This window comes from Heterodontus francisci, chromosome 38 (genome assembly GCF_036365525.1).
Source record: "Heterodontus francisci isolate sHetFra1 chromosome 38, sHetFra1.hap1, whole genome shotgun sequence".
NCBI classification, from domain to species: Eukaryota; Metazoa; Chordata; class Chondrichthyes; order Heterodontiformes; family Heterodontidae; genus Heterodontus; species Heterodontus francisci.
The window spans coordinates 26,818,781-26,843,337 of record NC_090408.1 but is presented as its reverse complement, the minus strand read 5'-3'; the positions used below and the strand labels follow the sequence as shown (position 1 = coordinate 26,843,337).

At 41.3% G+C, this 24,557-nt stretch overlaps 1 protein-coding gene across 2 annotated transcripts in view; it reads left to right on the top strand.

Moving 5' to 3' along the window:
• The window catches only part of LOC137352458 (SHC-transforming protein 1-like), a 114,422-nt gene that overhangs the window by 43,020 nt on the left and 46,845 nt on the right, over positions 1-24,557 (top strand). For both annotated transcript variants that reach the window (XM_068017927.1, XM_068017928.1), the window contains exon 3: positions 10,217-10,287. In XM_068017927.1, coding sequence (XP_067874028.1) covers positions 10,217-10,287 — 71 coding nt within the window. The remainder of the gene's footprint in view (positions 1-10,216; positions 10,288-24,557) is intronic.

The following is a 24,557-nucleotide window of genomic DNA, read 5'->3' as shown; positions in this document are numbered from 1 at the left end:
CAACCTCGCTGTTTCCAACAATCTCATTGATTTTGTTTCCATTTCTGTGACCTAGCTCAACTGTGGGTGCACTTGACTTCCATCGCTTTCTGCGGTGGGAAATGGATAAACTACATGTACATTTGGTCATGCTGTCCTTCAGCAGTGTGCAAACAGCAAATTGGAGAGATGAACAACTTTCTCCTCCTTCAGTGATTCCAGATTAGATTAGAAGCTCCTGATATTTTTTGAAATTTTAAGGCCTTCAGTAAATTGACCTCTTTTTAAACAACCCATGAGTAATTGTAACCAGTTGGTTCGCTTTAAACCCTCTATTCATGTCCAGCCTATTCTTGTTTCTTCTGGAGGTTGTTCCTTTTCAGCTGTGTCGACATCCACGGGTCTTCTAAATCTAAAAATAACTGCTCTTGGAAGGATTAATTGTATGAATATTTCTCTTTGATTGTAGAGATGACTCTTTAAATATTGAACATGTGAATGAGTCATATCAAAGTATATTCTACGTTTAGAAAAACAGCAGAAAAGGCAAGTATTGAGATGCTGTTGCTGATTTCTCTTTTCAAATATCCTCAGAGGGAAGAAACCTTGGGGACAATTTTAACCTATTTCACCAGGCAGGAAACCCACAGCATCAGGTGAATCATTGGTTTTACATATTGCTCAATTTCACTCTTCAATGAAATCAATGAGTGATATTGAGCAGGGTATGAAACTGCCATTCCACCCAGTGAGTTAGGTTAAAATTGTCCCCTTTTGAGTAAGAAAGTGATTTTACTGAAGTATTTTAAGTACCTCCTGATAATGAACACTGTGTGTCCAATTAATACAATTTTGGCTACATTTGTACCGTGCTATCAGTCTAAAAGCAGTGACTGTGAAGTGGGAAATGCAGTCCGCAAGGCCGGGGTAACACTTCAAGCTACGACTTGCATTTTATCCTCCAGGGCACTCCTGTTGCAGAGATTAGCTCTCCAAGTGGTGCTTTTTTCCAGGTTAGGAGCGAAGCACCTATAGCATCTGTTTTATCATAACCCATTGAAGGGTTAATACTACCTTTTTTTTTGAAATGTTCAAGAGGATCGATAGACTTTTAAAAATCTAGCTTCACTTCAGACTCCATACAGTGTCAGGTATTCATGGTGCTTGCATGCTGCTTCATGTTTAGTTGGTTTGGGACCTATGTCTGGAGTTAAAGTACTCAAAAAAAAAAAAACAAAAACAAAAAAAAATCTCGTATTAGCAAGAGGGACAGTATAACTGCAGTCTGAGAGTGAACTCAACAGATTACTAGATGATAATTCATGCATTTAAAAAAAATTAATGCCATTTGCATTTATGACCATGGAAATATGGAGTAAAGTCCAGTGGGAAGCTTATTTCAAGCAGATATTTTGTTTTATAGAGACTTCAAAACAATAGAATAATGGACAAGTAACAGCATAAATGAGAGGGGCAGATGCATCATTCCACTTTATTGCTGAACAATACAGCCCAAAAAATCCCCAAGCAGTTTGTATGTGGCTTTAGAGAGCTCCATACGCGACCACTTCCCAACACTTGTATCTTGCACCCCTGATGGCGATTCCAAAATGCCAACTTGCTAAGTTCACTAAGACCAATGGCTAGAAATATCATTTTTTTTTTTAAAACTTAATAGAGGTGTTTAGAATCATGAAGGTTTTATATAAAGTAAATAAAAGAGAAACTGTTCCCAGTGGCTGAAGGGTCAAAAACCAGAGAGCACAGATTTGTGAGATGAGGGAAAGACCTTTTTTATGCAAGGTGATTAGGATTTGGAATGCATTGCCTGATAGGGTGGTGGATTCAGATTCAATAGTAGTTTTCAAAAGGGAATTGGATGAAAAATTTGCATGCCTTTGTGGGGAGAGGGGAACTACTGTATTGGTCTTTGAAAGAGTTCATGCAGACTTGTTTGGCCAAATAGTCTCCTTCTGTACTATGCTATTCTGTGATTCTATGAACTCTCTTTCTGGTAGCTAGTCTTACCATATAGTGGCTCCATGGTATTAGGACTGCTGTTCATTAGATGTTGGACATGTCTGACTCAGAAGAGCTGGCCTCCTAATCTACGGAAAACACCTTTGACCACCAATCCATCAGGCAGTGGTCTGCACGGAATGTCCTCGAGGCCCTACGGGAAAAGGAGACGGGGGATCCTGTCGGATGGTTTCCCGAGCAGACCGTCAGTCATTTGGCGGAATGCCTCATCACCAGAACTTTCAAACAAGCACCAAGATGTAGCTTGGCTGGTGGTGAGAAGGGCCCTCCCCGTCAGATCCTTCATGCACGTCCGAAGTCTCGCCCCCTCCGCGCAATGCCCCCGCGTTGGCTGTGGTGGGGAAGAGATGGTTGCCCACCTCCTCCTGGAATGTGTCTTTGCAAAGCAGGTGTGGAAAGAGATGCAGTGGTTTTTGTCGAGGTTCATCCCAAGCAGCTCTGTAACACAGGAGTCTGTGCTCTACGGGCTGTTCCCAGGGACGCACACCGAGACAAATATCAACTGCTGCTGGAGGACTATCAATTCGGTGAAAGACGCCCTTTGGTCTGCCCGAAACTTGCTGGTCTTCCAGCACAAAGAGTTGTCCACCACCGAATGTTGCAGACTGGCACATTCCAAGGTCCAGGACTACGTGCTGAGGGACACACTAAAGCTTGGGGCAGCCGCAGCAAAGACTCAATGGGGAAAGACCACAGTGTAAGGTCCCCCCCCCACCAAGCTGAACTGAGGGGCTGGATCCATGGGAAACCCCTCGAACTGTATCGGGAAAATTTTGTGTGCTGTAAATGTAAAAATGTATATGGCATGACAATGAAATGGAAGGGTTGTGAGGCAACTCATGATTGTATAGAAGGAAACTGATCACCTTTGCACTGTTTGCATTTTTTGACTTGATGCTGTTTTAAACTGTTTGGGAATGTAATTTTTACAGATTTTTATGAATAAAGTATATTTTGGAAATAAAAAAAAACAAATCAGAATTTGAATATTTGCTGGCACATTATGCATGACACATGGGAATTGGGTCATAAACCAATAGTTAGTGCTAGGCCTGTCATCTCTGTGTACTTGTCATCTCCTCCTTCCTGACCGCAATGTGTATTTTTAATTAAAGTGGTTTGTTTTAACAATGAAGCCTAGAGTTGAAAGTTCCCAATTCTTTGATTTATTTTTGAGCTGTATGTTTACACATGAGGAAACATTATACAGATTTCAGCTTTACAGTCCAATTTTTCTCAATCTTTAAATGTGTCTATTAAAAGTAAGCAAGTCATGTAAGTTGCATAACCTCACTCCAAATTCAGAATGGAGCGGCAAATGCAATAGTGGGAATCAAAATTAATGTTTGCCATTCAGAATCTATCTAAGGAAGTCATGTAACCATGACTCTCCTTTCACGGGAAATAGAGAAAACAAATTTTACGTATGTGGACACTCGTTTCTGGTCCTACAGCCCTCTGGTCTTTAGCCTTGTTTGGTGCTAAGGTTCCCAAGTAAATAATTCACTGATCTCTAATGTATCTGAATTTGACATTCAAATCTCTCCCAACTTTAGAAAGCTTCTGTTTTAGTCTAGATTGGTTTTCTGAATTGATCAACCGGGGAAAGGAAATGGCCCCTGTGTTCCCCAGCAGGCTCTCAGCTCTACCATGTCTCCCCCCCCACTGTATCTTGATCACCATACAAGAATTGTCTGAGGAAATGTGGTTGAATGTACTTTCTATGTGCACCTACAAACGTAGTGCTTTGCACACACAAGTGCAGTATTTTCCTCCTCGTTTCAAAATCACCAGTACTGCTGGCTGGGAGGAGAGCAAAATTAACTTTTACCGAGAGTCACCATGAAGTGAGTGTTTCGGAATCACAACAGATACTGCTTTGTTAACATACATTATCACCAATCACTGAGCACTCCAAATTTCACTGAAGGGGAATGGGGCTTCTGTTTTCTTAATATTTACAGTGGCCAACAAAATAGTGTATAGAATGACCAAAGCACTTAGATCATATTGTATAATCTGTTAATTCATCAAATAAGGCTCATGCATAAATTGAGTCCCTCATTCAGTAGTGTTAATGCAGGCCTGATTACTTTTGGACAATTGTTTGTCATTGCTCTGACTTAACTTTAAACATCTGTAATTTCACCTATGAAGGGAGATGTAAATCAGCATTGTCTAGATAATTTTTTTTTTTTAAAGAGATCCAGCACTGAAACAGGCCCTTCGGCCCACCGAGTCTGTGCCGACCATCAACCACCCATTTATACTAATCCTACACTAATCCCATATTCCTACCACATCCCCACCTGTCCCTATATTTCCCTACCACCTACCTAAAACTAGGGGCAATTTATAATGGCCAATTTACCTACCAACCTGCAAGTCTTTTGGCTTGTGGGAGGAAACTGGAGCACCCAGAGAAAACCCACGCAGACACAGGGAGAACTTGCAAACTCCACACAGGCAGTACCCAGAATTGAACCCGGGTCGCTGGAGCTGTGAGGCTGCGGTGCTAACCACTGCGCCACTGTGCTGCCCTTTTTGGGACATAGGCAATGAAGATTGCATTTGTTGCCCATCCCTGTTTTTTATTTTTACAGTCACGTCGCTTTCCACTTCAGAGGGCATTAAGAGTCAAGTATACTATGTGGGACTGGAATCATATGTCGGCCATACAGGGCAAGAGTGATATTTTTGTGCATTTCTAGAATTCCTCTGAGAATATTCTCTGCAAGTAATGAACCGCCAGCATTTTATACACTATGCAATTGACTTTCTTGAACTAGATATTTCCATAGCAGTGTGTGGAAAAGTGATAATTGAGTCATTTCTCACCTTTCCCAAGTCCTATTGAAGACCAACTGTCAAATTCTTCTGTGACTACACCGTTTTTTAAAAATTGTATAACAATCCAGAAACTTCTGCTGTCACCTTTTTCCTCTGATCCTAATCCACAAAATGACCATTTTTTTTTTCTTTTTTGAAATACAATTTCAGAATTTGATATATTTGGAATTGAACTCTCATTGATTTGCTAGACCAGTGTCACAACCGTTCCACTACTGTACCCATGGAGAGTGAGCCAGACAGCTTACTGTGAATATGTAGACACTTCCTAATGTCAGAGAGGTGCTCAATGTAAGTATCCTCCATTTATGCCTCTGTGACCAGTATGAGTCAGAGATGAGATCAGCTTTCTTCCAGAATAATTTATTATCAAAACAATATATTGATTTTTTTTTTTTTTTTACAGCTTTTTGTTGAGTTGCCTCCTAGAATAAAAGCTCCAGAAACAAGGGTGGATTTACTTATTATAACCTCAAAGAATGAATCACATACTGAATACTTTTCCATCCTTACAGGAATAAACAATGGTAATCAGTTTGTAGTGCAGGCCATGTTCTGAGCCTCTTTCAAGTTTGTTAGTAATGACCTTTTTAAAAAAAAATCTCAAGTTCACTCTTGTTTTAAATGCAAAAAAAAATGTTTGAAGTGTAACGATGTTCTGCCAGTTTTTGAATGAACTCCATTTTTTCTTCTTGTTAGTCTGCCGCTAGGTGACTATAAAGTAGGAAGAAATAAGATAATTGAATGATCTGGACTGTTGCAGTGGTGGTCCAGATTACTCCCAGCACCTCCCTCTAGATGATCACTGAATCTGGAAGCGGCTCAGTTGAAAGCTCCTACCTTTTTGCTGATGTGTTGGTTCCTACAGTTTGTGACCTGTACTTAATTCAACACAAGAAAATGGGCTACTTTTAACATTAATGCAAGCATATTGTGTTAAACTCCTGTTTATTATCAGGAGAATTTGGTGGTTGATTTTTCAATGGAACTTGAGAGAGGTGAGAAACGAAATGTGAAAATTACTAGATTATCACTCTTTCACTGTGCAGCTATGGAAATGTCTAGTTTGAGAGTCCGTTCCATTGGGTATGGAAGGTGTAATGCTTGCAGAGAATATTTTCTGAAGAATCTTGGCAATGCATAAAAATAATTTTCAATGCAGTATGAAATAAGTAAGGCACACTACCTGATAGGTTAGATCGGAAGAAACTTTTTCCCTTAGCGGAGGGGTCAAGAACCGGGGGCACAGATTTAGGGTAAGGGGCAGGAGGTTTAGGGGGGATTTGAGGAAACATTTTATCACCCAGAGGATGGTTGGAATCTGGAACGCACTGCCTGAAGAGGTGGTGGAGGCAGGAACCCTCACAACATTTAAGAAGTATTTAGATGAGCACTTGAAACGCCATAATATACAAGGCTACGGGCCAAGTGCAGGAATATGGGATTAGAATAGTTGGGTGCTGTATGGCCGGTACAGACACGATGGGCCAAAGGACCTGTTTCTGCGCTGTATAACTCTGAGTCTATGACTTCCAGGACTCTTTAATCAATGCTCTTTTTATCACCTTAACTGTGATACGATTTGGAGGTAAGCATAGTATGTGTAGTGATCAAACTTCCACCCCAATTGGCCCATGTTGCCATTAGAGATTGATAAACTAATGAACTTCCTGGCAGAGACTTCTGTGGATTTTTTGATCTGTAAGTGTAGTGAGTCTATTGTTTCGTTGGAGGTGCAGTCTCAGTACCTGCTGCAATTCAATCCAAAAATTCAGATTCAGCAGAAAATAGATTCCACCTTGAAGATATTGCCTAAATTGACATGTACCATATTATGTGCTTTACTAACCCTTTCATAAGGTCACCACCCATAGGAACTTTCCTGGAGGAAGTTGGAAATCTTCCAGAACATTACACTCTTGACATTTGTCTATAAAATATAGCAGGGTTGTTTTTTTTGGCTAGAAAACTGATTTCAAGATCAAAAGGACTTTGTAATCTTCAAGCAGCAGAATTCTATCCAGACTGTTTCAATTTCTAGACTGATGGTCGCCACTCTTTCAAGCCCTGGTGCTGCTCTTCATGCAATCCCCTTTAGCTAAATGTCCTGGCACTATAATTCATTCAAGTGTTCTTCCTTGCCAGCAGGTGATTAGGTGGGCTTGGCTGTAGCAAAACGTTCTATATATTGGAGCACAGTGCAACACTTGGATGTTGACACCTTGGCAACCTCCCATCTGTTATCATTGACAATGTCATTAGAGTCAAGGCCTAGTGGATGACGATGGTGATAATTACCTAGGAAACTCTGGGGTAGAAATTGGTAATGGCTCACTTTCAAGTCCGGAGGGTGCCCCAACCTGGAGGTCCAATGGTGGCCTGAAATGGAGTTACTGACTTCATTTCAATAATTTGGACGAGTTGCCTGTCACACTTCCAAAGGCACCTTGCCTGTTGAAATCAGATAAATTTTGGGCCACTTACCTTGCTGACACCAGCCCTTGTGGAAATCCAGATGGGAGTGATGACAATGAGGGAGGCCAATCTCTAGTTGGCAGCAGCCCCCATGGAATGCTGTGAAGTTGCCACCTTTTCAGTGGTGGCTGCTTACTAGGCCACACCCACTCCTGGAAAGCCCAAGCAGAGCAGGCCTGATAACTGCTCCACTGAGTGGTGTACAATTTCTACTCCCTCTTGTCTTTCCAACATTCTTTTATTCTTCCCAAAGGGAGTTGAATCTCTACTTTATGAAGAGTGATTTCTGGAAGTCGTCTCCAGTCCATTTGGCCTGGAACTAATTGACTTCACAAGAAATAAATCCTTCAACCTTTCAGACTATTGCAGCTTCTCAAAATTACTACACCAAAGCTTTACAATTATAAGTCACTGTGCTAATGAGTCTAGATTCAGTCAGAAGGAGTCAACAAACTTCACATGTAAGCAAATAAAAAAACTAAGTGTTGGAAATACTTAGCTGGTCTGGCAGCATCTGTGGAGAGAGAAGCAGAGTTAACGTTTCAAGTCCTTTCATCAGAACTGGCAAAGGATAGAAATGTAATAGGCTTTGAGCAAGTGAAAAGGGGGTGGCGGGAAGGAAGAAGAACCAAAGGGAAGGTGTGTGCTAGGGCAGAAGGCAGGAGAGATTAAATGACAAAGATGTCACAGAACAAAGGCAAAGGGAGTGCTAATAGTTGTATTAAAAAACACAGCATTTGTCCAGAGACTCTGTTGTTGGCAGATTAATGAACAGCTCTATTCAAAAGCAAAACCCTGAAAAACAGGGAACCGATTGGGCACTCCGGAGCCTTCTGGACTCGACATTGAGTGCAACTATTTCAGAGCATGACTGCCATTTTTATTTTTATTATCTTTTAACCATGGGCCTGTCTTAAACATATTTCTCAGGGTCTTGCTTTTGGACAGAGCAGTCCATTAATGCTCTCACTTTGCCTTTATTCCGTAACATCTTTGCCATTCAATCTATCCTGTCCTCTGCCCTATCACACATCATTGTTCTTTTTCCCCCATCCCCCTTTTCACTTGTTCAAAGCCTATTATATTTCTAACCTTTACCACTTCTGATGAAAGGTCACAGACCTGAAACTTTAACTGTTTCTCTCTCCACTGATTCTGTCAGACCTGCTGAGCATCTCCAGCATTCTGAGTATTTTGCTTTTATTAGCATGTAAACAGCTGAGCACCTTATTCACGAGGACGTAGTGTTTACCCTACCTTTGGTAAAAAGAATGAATGAACTTGCATTTATTCAAAGCTTTTCATGACCTCAGGATGTCCCAAAGCACAGGAAATGTAGTCACTACTTTACCTAATTTAGGCTTTCTGTAGTGTATATACACCTCTTCAAATAAGAGGGCAGATATCAACCTGTTCCTAAATTCCACATATACTGCTTTTTAACCATCTGTTAGGGAATGCACATCAGTTAAGTGAATTCCATCTTCCATTCAGTTTGTCTTCTCTCCTTTAGGAGAAGCCTCCACTTGTGCCTCCTTATGAGCTCCAGGGAGTCCTATCATTGGCACAGCATGTTTTTTTTTTACTTGTTTGTGGGATGTGGGCATCACTGGCAAGACCAGCGTAAATTGCCCATCCCTAATTTCCCTTGAGAAGGTGGTGGTGAGTTGCCTTCTTGAACCGCTGCAGTCCGTGTGTGGTAGGTACACCCACGGTGCTGTTAGGAAGGGAATTCCAGGATTTTGATCCAGCGACAATGAAGGAACGGCGATTTATAGTTCCAAGTCAGGATGGTGTGTGGCTTGCAGGGGAACTTGCGTGTGGCGGTGTTCCAATGCATCTGCTGCCCTTGTCCTTCTAGAGGGTAGAGGTTGTGGGTGTGGAAGGTGCTGTCAAAGGAGCTTTGGTGAGTTACTGCAGTGCATGGTGTATATGGTACACACTGCTGACACTCTGTGTCAGTGTTGAAGGTGGTGGATCAGCTGCTAATCAAGCGGGTTGCTTTGTCCTGGATGGTGTCGAGTTTCTTGAACGTTGTTGGAGCTGCACCCATCCAGGCAAGTGGAGAGCATTCCATCACACTCCTGACTTGTGCCTTGTAAATGGTGGACAGGCATTGGGGAGACAGGAGGTGAGTTACTCACTGCAGAACCCCTGGCCTCTGACCTGCTCTTGTAGCCACAGCAATTATGTGGCTGGTCCAGTTCTGTTTCTGGCCAATGGTAACCCTGAGGATGTTGATAGTGGGGGATTCAGTGATGGTAATGGCATTGAACAGCAAGGGGAGATGATTCGAGTTTCTGTTTGAATGACCATTGCCTTGCACTTGTGTGGCATGAATGTAACATGCCACTTATCAGCCCAAGCCTGGATGTTGTCCAGGTCTTTCTGCATATGGACATGGGCTGCTTCAGTATCTGAGGGGTCGTGACTGGTACTGAACATTCTACTTCTGACCTTATGATGGAGGGAAAGTCATTGATGAAGCAGCTGAAGATGGTTGGGCCTAGGATACTACCCTGATGAACTTCTGCAGTAATGTCCTGGGATTGACCTCCAAGAACCACAACCATCTTTCTTTGAGCTAGGTATGATTCCAACCAGTGGAGTGTTTTCCCCCTGGTTCCCATTGACTCCAATTTTGCGAGGGCTGCTTGATGCCATACTTGGTCAAATACATCCTCGATGTCAAGGGCATGCTAACTTGCTCTACTGCCTTCCTCTAATAAATATTTCAGTGAATCAATATCTAATTCTGTTCGGATAGTTTCTATTTACAAAAAAATTTAAATAATTGTGTTCTCATGATTAATTTGTGTTAAGAATTTTATAGTTTTTGCTTTCATGCTGATTTTCATCTTTCTTGTTTCAGTATATGGGCTGTGTCGAAGTATTGCAGTCCATGAGGTCACTTGATTTCAACACAAGAACCCAAGTCACGAGGTAAGCATCAATGAGAATATGTAATGATGGTTGGGGAAGAGTGATCTACATCGTTAAAATGTGTACCTTGAGAATTTTTTGTTGTTGTTTATGGGTAATTACAAATCGAAACTTTTGGATGGCATCAGAGTTTCAAAAATGTTCTTGAACTTATAAGAAAGCATGAAAAGTTGGATTAGGCACTGTAAACATATATGTAGTTCTACATGAAGATTTACAGATCCATGTGTTGGGTTGGGCGAATCGGATGGTCCGGTCTAAAGATTTCTCTATGGATGCTGCCGGTGCTATCAGCATGCCAACATTATGTCGAGATTTGTGTGGCAAGTGATTCTGTTAATTGGAACTATCTGCTCAGAAATTAGCCCTTCCACTGACTCGCTAGAATCTTTTCAGTGCAAAATTGTAAAATTTGGGCAGTGCATCATGCAGCACCTGGTAAGGAATTTGTCAATGCATAGCGGCAAATCACTTGTCCTACCTGTCACCGGACATAACTGTGGAGCTCATAAAGGGAATTTTTTATACTTTGCTTCCCCTTCTTCCACAAATGTTTCTGGTGACCTCATTTGGTAGCTCTCTAATGGCTTCGCCAGAAAAAGTGCTGCATAGAGTGGTGCCTAGCCACATAGATCAGGAAGATCGCAGGTTTAGTCCCTTGGTTGAGCTGATTTCAATTGGGTTTATGTCATGTGTGTTTATATATAGACTCAGCAGACCTGGGTTACATAAAGGGAAAGTTCAGCTCTGATTCCCGATCTTGATCACTACCCAATAAGTACATGTGTGAACATGATTGGATGGAGTTGTATATACCATCTCAAACAAGAGAGAATCTAACTATCTCTTGTTGATCAATGGCATTACCATTGCTGAATCCCGACTATCAACATCCTGGTGGTCACCATTGATCAGAAACTGAACTGGACTAGCCACATAAATGCTGTGGCTACAAGAACCTCAGAGGCTGGGAAATGTGTGGCGAGTAGCTCACCACCTGTCTCCCCACTGCCTCTCCATCATCTACAGGGCACATGTCAGGAGTGTGATGGAACATTCTCTCCATTTGCCTGGATGGATGCAGCTCCAACCACACTCGAAGCTTGACACCATCCAAGACAAAACAGCCCGCTTGATTGGCACCCGATCCACCACCTTCAACATTCCCTTCACCACCGGCGCACAGTGTCAGCAGTGTGTACCATATACAAGATGCACTGCAGTAACTCACCAAGGCTCTTTTAACAGCACCTTCCAAACCCGTGACCTCTACTACCTAGAAGGACAGGGGTAGCAGTTGCATGGGAACACCACCACCTGCAAGTTCCCCTCCAAGCTACACACCATCCTGACTTGGAACTATATCGCCGTTCCTTCTCTGTCGCTGAGTCAAAATCCTGGAATTCCCTTCCTTCCAGCATGATGGGTGTACCTACACCCCAAATACTGCAGTGGTTCAAGAAGGCAGCTCACCACCACCTTCTCCAGGGCAATGAGGGATGGACAATAAATGCTGGCCGAGCCAGTGATGTCCACATCCCAGGAATAAATAACTTTAAAAAAAATTCCTGTTAATAATTGGTTAAGTTGACAGATATCAGTCATGTGCAGAAAAGCGTTTCTGTCCGGTTGAATATAAAATGGACGGCCTAGACCAGCAGAAATTCCAAGTTGTATCCAAATTTCCTTCCTGGCACAAAATGAGCATAGATTTTACCAACGTGTAGAAGATTCCACCCCCCCTGCCCTCCATAACTTAAAATGTGCTGCTCAGTATAGGGAGTCATTTGCTTTGTTTTAGGTGAAAAATCATGTTGCTGGGAGATGCAAAACAAATTAACTGGCTTCCTTAATGTGACAGTGGATCAAAGACTAATGTACAGTCACAATAATTCAGTGGAAATTGCATTTGGCCAATTTCCTGCTGCAGATTTTTATACAGACCTTGACAGGACCTTTTAGTTCTTCAGATTTAATTTGTTCCCTAAGGAAGTTAGCAGTTCTTGTTTTTGATGTAATTTTTTTTGTGGTCATGACAAAAATATATTTGCCAAAGACTTTGTTTGTAAAATCACTGTTAATCGAAATATTTCATTTATAATGAAGTAAACTGCCATTGTGCTTACAAGCACAATTGTCGAAATCCAGTAAATTATTAGAATCAAACTTTTGACTGTAATAGAAATATTTATGGAAGGAAATGGTCATTGCTGTCGGAAATTTGACATGGAGTCTGGGATTCTGATTATTCCAGCAAACGTCCATTTTCAGCATCAAGAGCACACAGGTCAGGAGTGCCTTGAATCCAATACAGTAAACTCCCTGCTGTGTGTGCCAACCTCATGTCTTGATCATAACTGCAACAGTTTCTTTCATTCATTCATGGGATGTGGGCGTGGCTGGCAAGCTGGCAAGTCCATCGTGAGATGTGGTAGTAAGCCACCTCCTTGAGTACAACTAAGTGGCTTGCTAGGCATTTTCAGAGGGCATTTAAGAGTCAACCACATTGCTCTGTCAGACCAAGTGAGGATGGCAAGATTTCCTTCCCTAAAAGGAGATTAGTGAACCAGATTGGTTTTTACAACCGGTCCATAGTTACGTAGTCACCATTACTGATGCTAGTTTTTTATCCCAGATTTATTTAATGTGAGCCGCATGGAAGATGGCAGGATCCCCAAAGACACATTGTACAGCGAGCTCGCCACTGGTATCAGACCCACTGGCCGTCCATGTCTCCGCTTTAAAGACGTCTGCAAACGCGACATGAAATCCTGTGACATTGATCACAAGTCGTGGGAGTCAGTTGCCTGCGTTCGCCAGAGCTGGCGGGCAGCCATAAAGACGGGGCTAAAGTGTGGCGAGTCGAAGAGACTTGGTAGTTGGCAGGAAAAAAGACAGAGGCGCAAGGAGAGAGCCAACTGTGTAACAGCCCCGACAAACAAATTTCTCTGCAGCACCTGTGGAAGAGCCTGTCACTCTAGAATTGGCCTTTATAGCCACTCCAGGCGCTGCTTCACAAACCACTGACCACCACCAGGCGCTTATCCATTTCTCTCGAGATGAGGAGGCCAAAGAAGAAGATTTAATTAATTGTATTTAAATTCCCTAGCTGCCATGGTGGGCTTTAAACTCATGTCCAGATCTTCTGGATTACTGGTCCAGTAACATAGCCACTTACCATAGAGTATGGTTACTATGCCAGCCATCCTCCAGCCTTTACTGAATGGCATTTGCTATCTAATGCCAATTGTTTCGAATTATAGACAGCTATGTCTAGTGCGTTTACATGAGCTAGGAGCCAAGCTGAGAACAATGAGCACAATTCACGGAGAAGCCCTATGGCCATTGGAAAAGTATCACCATGTCACTCTCTCGGCTGGGTTTAAATCTGACCCTCGAGCTGGAAAGACATAGTGTTAACTAGATTAATAAAGTTCAATATCCCAGTTTTAACAAGCAGATGGTGATTTATAGCATCTGTAACAAGCTTCAGCCAGAAGTGCTGAGTGGATGGTCCATCTTGGCCTCCTCCTGAGATCCCTAGCATCACAGATGCCGTTCGTTCCATGTGATATCAAGAAATGGCTGAACACACAGGATACAGCAAAGGCCATGGGCCCCGACTACATCCCAGCTGAAGACTTGTGCTCAGGAACTAGTTGTGCCCTTAGTTCCAGTACAGCTACAACACTGGCATGTACCAGACAATGTGGACAATTGCCCAGGTATGTCCTGTGAACAAAAGTCAGGACAAATCCAATTCGGCCAGTTACTGCCCCGTCAGTCAACTTTCAATCATCAGCAAAGTGATGGAAGGTGTCATTGACAACACTATCAAGTGGCAAATACTCAGCAATAACCTGCACGCTGATGCTTACTTTGGGTTCCACCAGGGCCACTGAACTCCAGACCTCATTATAGGCCTTGTCCAAACACGGAACTAAGTACTGAATTCAAGAGGTGAGGTGAGAGTGACTGCCCTTGACATTAAGGCAGCATTTAACTGAGTGTACCATCAAGGAGCCCTAGCAAAATTGAAGTCAATGGGAATCAAGGGGAAAATTCTCCACTGGTTGGGCATACCTAGCACAAAGGAAAATGGATGTGGTTGTTGGAGATCAATCATCTCAGCCCCAGGATATCACTGCAGGAGTTCCTCAGGGTAGTGTTCTAGGCCCAACCATCTTCAGCTGCTTCAGCAATGTCCTTCCTTCCATCATGAGGTCAGGAGTGGGGATGTTTGCTGATGATTGCACAGTGTTCAGTATCATTTGCCACTCCTCCAATACTAAAGCAGCCCATATCCATATGCAGCAAGACCTGGATAACCAGTTTTGGGCTGATGTGTGGTGCAAATATTACTTGCCACTTAAGTGCCAGGCCATGACCATTTCCACAAGAGAGAATCTAACCATCTCCCCTTGACATTCAACAGCATTACCATCACTGAATCCCTCCCCATCAACATCCTAGGGGTAACGATTAGCCAGAAACTTAAGTGGACCAGTCACATAAATGTTGTGGCTACAAGAGCAGGTCAGTGGCTGGGAATTCTGCAGGAAGTAACCCATCCCCTGACTCCCCAAAGCTTGCCCACCATCGAAAAGGCACAAGTCTGGAGTGTGATGGAATACTGCCCACTGACCTGAGTGACTGCAGCTCCAACAACACTAGAGAAGTTCAACATCATCCAGGACTAAGCAGCCCACTTGATCACCCCATCCAGCACCTTAAACATTCACTCCTTCCACCACTGGCGCATAGTGGCAGCTGTTTATTCCATCTACAAGATGCACCGCAGCAACTCCCCAAGTCTCCTTCGACAGCACCTTCCAAACCCGCAACCTCTACCAACTAGAAGAACAAGGGCAGCAGACACATGGGAACAGCACCACCTGAAAGTTCCCCTTCAAGTTGCACACCATCCTGACTTGGAAATATGTCACCGTTCCTTCATTGTCGCTAGTTCAAAATCCTGGAACTCCCTCCCTAACAGCACTGTGGTGTTCCTACACCACAAGGACTGCAACAGTTCATGAAGGTGGCTCACTAGCATCGTCTCGAGGGTAATTCGGGAGGGGCAATAAATGCTGGCCTTATCAGTGATGCCTGCATCCCATGAAGGAATTAAAAAGAAAATATTCCACTTGCAGAGAGTCCATAAATATAAGACAGTCACTAGCAAATCCAATAGGGATTTCAGGAGAAACTCCTTCACTCAAAGTGGTTAAAATGTGGAGCTAGCTACCACAAGGAGTTGTTGAGGTGAATGGCATAGATATATTTAAGAGGAAGTTTGATAAACACTTGATGGAAAAAGAAATAGAAGATTATGCTGATAGAGTTGGATGAAGAGGAATGGGAGGAGGTGTGTGTGTGGAGCATAAACAAGAGCATGGACCAGTTGGACTGAATGGCCTGTTTCTGTGCTGTACATTATTTGGCAGTAACCACTGGAATGTTCAGTATTCTACTTAATTTAGTATGGATGGTGATCTCCCACACTACTGATTTTAAAATTCTCCTTGTGTATAGAATACCTTTTTTATAAAATAAAATCTTTCTAAATCTAGGTTTTTTTTTGATGTACTCTGACTCGAGATAAGGTGAAATGCTATGAATCTCACTGGACACCATCTTCACGCACATGAGAAATGCAAAAACCTAAATGATTCACAAATGTTATGTTTTTGGGTTGGTTGGTCTTCCAGTTTTGGCAAAAAACCTGAAAATGTACATATTTTATTGACTTTATTTTCTGTAGTTTTTTTTTCTTTAGTCTATATCCCTACTCCCAATGATGCAAAACTAATCATGAAGTTAAAGTGCCATTTTTGCTCCCCTGTCTGTGTAAGTTAACTGATCTAAGCAGTGGTGGTGGTAGCTTCATTAAGTACTGTACCCATGGACTAAAGGTGGAGGGAAATAGACCAGGATTCTTGATCACTGTCAGGTGAGCATTTGTGGATCAACATTTTTTGTCCATGCCTACTGTAGTTACCTCGAACATTTGGATGAGATATAGGTAGCTGATGGCACCAGTAAAACTCTACCAGAGCTTAAGTCAATGCTTTCAGGAGAGGAGAATATTGGGAACTTTTAAATCTTATTTTCTGTGTACACTATTGTAATTAGAAATTTATCAGATACAGTAGAAAATCTGTTCTACAGTGAACATGCAAATGTTATGAAAATCCTTTTTTAAATTGCTTTGGCCCTTTCCACGGTACAGAAATTTGGAAATGGCAGATGATGCAGTATTCCACTTTACCTGAGTTTAGCATCAAGTACAGCAGTTAGTATATGGTGCTTGCAACAGAATCTGCTTTAATCAGAGAAATTACATTTCAGTGCCATGTGACCAGCCTCAAGTGTGCAGTAAGAAACGGTCCTAACTGTTCTGATCAACTGTTTACCAGTAGATAGATCTACTTTGCTGTTCTACAGAGTGCTCTTTATGCTTATGTGTCCTTGCTTCAGGCAGTGCATCTTGAAATTATGAATTGAACTCTTGATGGTTACAAATATAGTTGAACCAAGTTAATAACTATCATTTTCGTTTCCTAGACTTCAACTCTGTGTCTTTTTTTTATAGACAGGATACGACTGCAGCTAAAGATTGCAATGTTAATTGCTTTCTATTGATTTAATGAAAGTATTTTAGAAGACTGAAACTCAAAAATGATTTGTAAAATGCAGTTTCTAGAATATCTTTTTTTTTTGAAGAGTGGAAATAGAGGAGGGGACGTAGTAGCATAACGAAGTAAGACTTTAGAGTGTCTAGCTATCTTTGTGATTATGGGAAGTGATTTACTTCTGTGCCAAGTATAGCAAAGTTGCAAATGTATTTTGATAAATACATTTCCAGTTTCATTACAGCTAAAACACAAGAGAATCTTCCTCATTCTGTAGAAGTCTAAAATGTTCTATTTTTGAAATTGCATTTTTATAATGTGCTTTTGGAAATTAATACAATATATTAAAATATTTCAATTTTTTACTGTTTTTTTTTACTATTAAAACAGTGACTCTCAAAAGTGCAGAAGAATCCTTTTTAACTTTTCTGAAGCTTGGTGTAAAGAGTTGAAAGGATTAGTTTTAGAGCCTTTCATAGCAGGAAAACAATCAAGCATTCTATTACTATACAATGATTTCATTGGATTAGGCTTAAGGAAATTACTGGAAACCTTGTCCAAAAAAAAAAAAGCAAAATTGGCAAAGGGTTTGTTGTTGAGATATGATTTCAAAACAGGATTTAACGATAGTCTGTCCAAGCAAACAAAAGAGGAATTGTCTGTCTGATCCAATGCTGGGCAACATTTGGCTTCAGTTTGAGATTCACATGGGTTCAGCCAGATGTGTTCTCCAATATGCACTGGCCAGGCCTGGCACGTTTCTAGCAGTACATACAGATAGCCAACTGACTAAAGTACATTCCTAAAAATGAAATTCCGGTCACTATGGGGTGCGTTTATATGCGCTTCATTTCATGTCATGCGGTACATCGTATCAGCTCATGGAAGAAAGGGGAGCGTTAGAAAGGAACGGAATATGATTGGAGGCTGACCGACCTTCAAACCTGTTATGCATCTAACTGAAGGAAATTCAATTTATATTAATACATGAATACAATTACATCCCATTATAATTAATGGAATGAGTCATTTTCAAGCTGTTGAAAATGTAGTCAGAAGATAAGTACCTGCTGTTCCCCATACTAAATATATCCCAAAATTGCATTGTTTTGGTCTGGTTTTTAAATTCTAAATTGCCCCATTTCAGTTGAGGTCAGTTCCGTCTGTAAATTCTGCTTCCCTAATCCTCGCATATATTGTAGGAACATAGGACTTAAGAGCAGGAGTAGGCCATTTGGCCCTTTGAGCTTGCTCTGCCATTTGATGAGATCATGGCTGATCTGGTTATGGTTTCAACTCCACTTTCCTGTCTGCCCCCCATAACCCTTGACTCCCTTGTCTATCAAAAATCTATCTAACTCGGCCTTGAATAAAGTCAATGACCCAGCCTCCACTGCTTTCTGGGGAAGAGAATTCTGCAGACTAACAACCCTTTCAGAAAAATATTCTCATTACCATCTTAAAAAGGAGACCTCTCATTCTTAAACTGTCCCCTAGTTCTAGTCTGCCCCACAAGAGGAAACATCATCCCCGGAATTAGTCGAGTGAACCTTCTCTGAATGGCTTCTAATGCAATTCTATCCTTTTTCAAATAAAGAGACCAAAACTGTACACAGTACTCCAGATGTGGTCTCACCAAGATCCTGTACAGCTGCAGTAAAACTTCCCTACTTTCATACTCTCTTTCCCTTTCAATAAAGGTCAACATTCCATTGCCTTCCTAGTCATTTGCTGTACTTGCTTACTAACCTTTTGTGATTCATGTACCAGGACACCCAGATCCCTCTGTACCACAGAGTTCTGTAATCTCTTTCCATTTAAATAGTATACAGCTTTTCTGTTCTTCCTGCCAAAGTAGACATGTTCACATTTTCCCACATTATACTCCATCTGCCAAATCTCTCACTTAACCTATCTATCTCCTTTTGTAGACTCTTTATCTCCTTTTGACAACTTACTTTCCTTCCTAGCTTGATGTCAACAAATTTAGTTACTGTACATTCGCTCCCTTCATCCAAGTCATTGATATAAATTGTAAATAGTTGAGGCCCCAGCACTGATCCCTGTGGCACTCCTATTTGCAGCTTGCCAACCTGAAAAGACCCATTTATCCCTACTCTCCGCTTCCTGTTAGTTAATCAGTCCTTAATACATGCTAATATATTACCCCTACACCATATGCTCTTATCTTGTTCAGCAACCTTTGATGTGCCACCTTATCAAATGCCTTTTGGAAATCCAAGTACAGCACATCTACAGGTTCCCCTTTATCCACCTTGTGAGTCACCTGAAAAGTGTCCATATGCCAAAAAGAACATGATGGGCAGAATTACCCATTGCCTAATTTAATGCTGATTTAGCTTGCATTTTGTTCATGGGACATTTAATCGCCATTTTCATTCACTTCAATGGACAATGAACTACTCTGGAACTGGCACCTATCACAAAATGAACAAATTCAATCACTCTGATTTCTTCACACTTTTGCAACAGTCCTTTCCAATTAGTCACCTGGGTCAGCGCATACAACTAGAAATACTGGGTCTGAATTTCTGTGATAACTCAAGAAATTGGCAGAATCCCCCCCAGAGGAATGGCATGAATGGCAATTTATCCCATTCTCTAGGATTCCACTAATCTGCCTCTGACCTTTTTATAGTTGGCGTTTGGGGTAATCACCATGAAAATTAATGGCCAGCATAAACCAGTTTCTGTAAACCTGGCACAATTCTGGGGAAAAAAAAAAGTTACCCAGAAAATTAGTTATTCACTACTATAAATTTTGCCTACACAAGATTACCCCTTTGTCTGGGGATGTAAAGTTTGGGTCTATTGGTCGAAAATTTCAATGGGACTTCGGATGTTGTAGATTTCTGGTTTCCATTGAAACCAAATTGGGGAGGGATAGTCAGTTCTGAGGAGGACATTAATAAACATGCAGAATGGGCAAATAATTACTCTCCGGTACAAAAACATCAATCACTAAAAATTGCAACACTGGTTAGCAAGGCTATTTTTTTTTTAAAAAAGCAAACCAAGTGCTAGGCTTTATTTCTAAAGGGATAGAATTGAAAAGCAGGTAAGTTATGCTGAACCTCTATTGAACCTTGGTTAGACCACCCTAATAGCACTGTGTGCTGTTCTGGTTGCCATTTTTTTTTTAAAAAAGGATATAGCAGTGCGGGAGAGGATGCAGAGAAGATATACAAGGATGAAACCAGAAATGCGAGGGTATGCATATCAGGAAAAGATGGGTCTCTCTTCTCTTGAAGAAAGAAAGCTGTGGGATGACCTAATGGAGGTCTACAAAAAAAAATTATGAAAGGTTTTGATAGAGTGGATACAGAGAGAATGTTTCCACTTGTGGGAAAGAGGCCATCAATATAAGATAGTTACCAAGAAATCTAATAGGGAATTCAGAAGAAACGTCTTTACCCAAAAAGTGGTGAGAATGTGGAACTTGCAGGAGTGGTTGAAGTGAATAACACACATATATTTAAGGAGAAGCTAGACCAGCATATGAGGGAGAAGGGAATAGAGGGCTACAATGATAGATTTAGATGGCAAGAGGCTCGAGTAGAATAGAAATGCTGGCATTGACTGGTTGGGCCGAGTGGCTTGTTTCTGTGCATTATATCCTAATTAATTCTAAATGTGAGAGAAAAAGGCGGATGATGGGAGTGGTCGTTTTCACCTTGCTCCTGTAGAACTACATTATCCAGAATGCACCATGACAACCAGGTGAATATTAACGGTTATTTTATTTGTTCATGGGATATGAGCATCACTGGCTAGGCCAGCAATTATTGCCCATCCCTAATTGCCCTTGAGATGGTCGCGGTGAACTGCCTTCTTGAACCGCTGCAGTCCTTGGGGTGTAGGTACACCCACAGTGCTGTTAGGAAGGGAGTTCCAGGATTTTGACCCAGTTGCAGTGAAGGAACGGCGATATAGTTCCAAGTCAGGAGGGAGTGTGGCTTGGAGGGGAACATCTGCTGCTCTTGTCCTTTTAGGTGGTAGAGGTCATGGTTTGGAAGGTGCTGTCTAAGGAGCCTTGGTGAGTTGCTGCATTGCATCTTGTAGATGGTACACACAGCTGCCACTGTGTGTCGGTGAAGAGAGTGAATGTTGAAGTCGGTGGATGGGGTACCAATCAAGCAGGCTGCTTTGTTCTGGATGGTGTCGAGCTTCTTGAGTGTTGGAGCTGCACCCATCCAGGCAAATAGAGAGTATTCCATCACGCTCCTGACCTGTGCCTTGTAGATGGTGGACAGGTTTTGGGGAGTCAGGAGGTGAGTTACTCGCTGCAGAATTCCCAGCCTCTGGCCTGCTCTTGTAGCTACAGTAATTATGGGGCTGATCTAGTTCCATTTCTGGTCAATGGTAACCCCCAGCATGTTGATAGTTGGGGATGCACAACTCCTTAAGTGTGTGGCACAAGCTGTTTTTAAAAAAAAAAACTCAAAAATGAAGGGATTCAATTATTTCAGTTTATATAGTTTATGTGATCAAATAAAGAATGAAAGTTAGTGGTGTTTGGTTGCAGTGTTTCGTGTGTTGCGGGGTGGGGAATTGATGTTTGAGCTGGGGTCAGTTTGTGACTTTTATGCTAAGCTTGGACATTTCAGCTGGAGTCAGTCAAGCAGATTTTCAAAACAAGATTCAACAGTAAGAAAAGCCTTCCTGGTGCCAGGCTACTAATCACAGTTGACTGAGAAGAAATATGACCTTATTAATAATTGTACAAATAATAACAAAGGAAAAAGAGCAAGATATGGAGGGGAGATCGGAGGGAAGAGAATAACCAGCAAATAAGTACTTGCATCTTAAACAAATGATGAAAGCCCACCTTGGGAACAGGAGCAGGGAAAGGTTATAATGCAAATAAGTGAGAATAAAAGCTGCGGGTGGGATGTAGTAAACAATGTACTGGCCCCTTCAAGTTTCTGTAAAGTAGTAGGTAACCATTATATACATAAGTCCTGTATCTATAAAGTGTGAAATATTGCTTTGTGTCATTTGTGTGAAGTACTTATTTATTTATTTAGAGATACGCACTGAAACAGGCCCTTCGGCCCACCTAGTCTGTGCCGACCAACAACCACCCATTTATACTAACCCTACAGTAATCCTATATTCACTACCACTTACCTACACTAGGGGCAATTTACAATGGCCAATTTACCTATCACCTGCAAGTCTTTGGCTGTGGGAGGAAACCGGAGCACCCGGCGAAAACCCACGTGGTCACAGGGAGAACTTACAAACTCTGCACGGTCCCTGGAGCTGTGAGGCTGCGGTGCTAACCACTGTGCTGCCCCACTGTACTGCTTAATGACATTTGCTATATATTGACATAAGCCACTGTGCTTTTGAGTTGCGGTGGGAACTTGTTTAACACCAGAAACCACGCTCCAGGTGCAGAACTACCCCCAAACAATGCCAAAAGAAAATTTTATACAAATTTAGAATAGTGTGTCTCCTGTGGCATTGCTGGAATTAAAAATTGAATCGTCAAGTACATCTATAAATAAATAAATCTGGACCCCTCAAAGCCCCCACTTATTTAAATAAATAAGCCTGTGCCCCTCATTCACTCCAATTATAAGATAGATAATGATAAATGAGGAATGCGCTTGGGTCCATCATCACTTCCCCAACCTCCACCACAGCATCCAACTGTTTATTGATTTGATTCCAAGTTTTTGTCTCAAATATTCAACCCATTAGTTCAATCCCACATGTTGAAAACTCTTTGCATGAAGAGTTTTCTGATAACGGTCCTAAATTCACCTTTTACATGTTTGAACTAATGCACATTTGTCCTAAAATTAATGGTATAAATTGAAGTGGTAGATTTATAGAACAGTGCAGCACGGAAGGAGACCCATCGAGTCTATGCTAGCTCTTTTGAAGAGCAATCCAGTTAGATCCACTCCTCCTCTCTTTTTCCCCATGTCCTGGAAATATTTTCTCCTTCAAGTATTTATTTAGTTCTCTTTTAAAGGCTACTATTGAATCTGTATCCACCAACCTTATCAGGCAATGCATTCTAAATCCTGGTCACTCATTGCATAAAAAAACCTTTTTTCATGTTGCCTTTGGTTCCATCACCAATCATCTTGAATTTGAGCCCTCTTATTATTGACTCTTCAGCCATCGGAACGAGTTCCTCTTTATTTACTCCTATCTAATCCCTTAAGGATTTTAAATACCTCCATTACATTTCCTCTTTGCCTTTTCTGATCTAAGGAGAACAACCCCAGCTTCCCCAGTCTATCCACATTACTGTATTCCCTCATCCTAGTAAATCTCTTTTGTACTCTCTGAAGCCTTCAGGTTATTTCTAAAATGTGGTGCCCAGAATAGTGTTCATACTTTGTTTTCTATACCATTTACTGTCTTCTACTGTCTGCTTAACCACATCCTTTGAAGGCTGATGAGCCTAAGCTTCTCCAATTTCCCTGTTAACTCCGTCTTATGACTCTTTGAATGTTTCCTTTGTGCCTCGGTGACGGAACTGGACTGTTATCGATGTGGTCTGAATAGAGTACTGCACAATTTAAACATGACTTCCTCTAACTTGTACTCTGTTATATGGTTTTGCTATACAATAAACGTTCTGCATGTGTTATTGGTTGTTGTCCCATAGTAATTGGGCATAAGTACCAAGTTTACGAATACCCCTAGAGCTCTTTGACTTCACTGTTCGTTATTTTGACACCATTCATGATTTAGGTATGTCTTACAATTTTTTCCTTTATGCTTAATAATCTATCCTCATATTAAATTTATTTGCCTTCGTTTCACTATTTTAGCTAACTAATTTTGTAGGCCCTGATCTGTCCCCTCATAATGTACTATCTCCCCTCATTGCTCAATTTTTGTATCATAAATAATACATGTATGGCTTACACATAAAATTGAAATAAATAAATCAATCCATGTATTTTACCCTTGGCTCAGTGGTAGCACTTTTGGCTCTGAGTCAGAAGATTGTGGGCACAAGCCCCACTTCAGCACTTAATCAATGCTGACATTTAAGTGAAGTATTGAAAATGCTGCGTTGTTGGAGGTACTGTCTTTCGGATGAGAGGTTAAATGCAGGCTCCATTTGTCATCTCTGGCACTAAAAGAAGAGCAAGGAGACTTTCTGATATCCTGGCCAGTATTTATCCCTCAACCAGCATCGCTGAACAGATTGACTGGCCTTTTTACATCATAGTTGTTTGTGGGACTTTGCTGTGTACAAAATAGTCACTGTGTTTCCCTACATTACAACTGTGACTGTCCTTCAAGATACTTCATTAGCCGTGAAGTGCTTTGGAACATCCTGAAGTCATGAAAAGCATAACATAAATGTGAGTTCTTTCTTTGCCAACTCCTGCCTCTTTATATCAAATTCAAAATAAAAAATGAACATCAGAAACACGCATTATATAAAAAGATTGTATAAATGTGATTTTCAGCAGGAATATCTCATTGTATAATTTTAATATGTGTGAATTTAAATGTGACAAATTATATAACTAAACAATTACACTAAATTATAAATATATTGCATTAAATGTAAATCCGATGTATATTAAAAACTCGTCTGATTTATAATATCCAAATTATATATAATTCACTTCA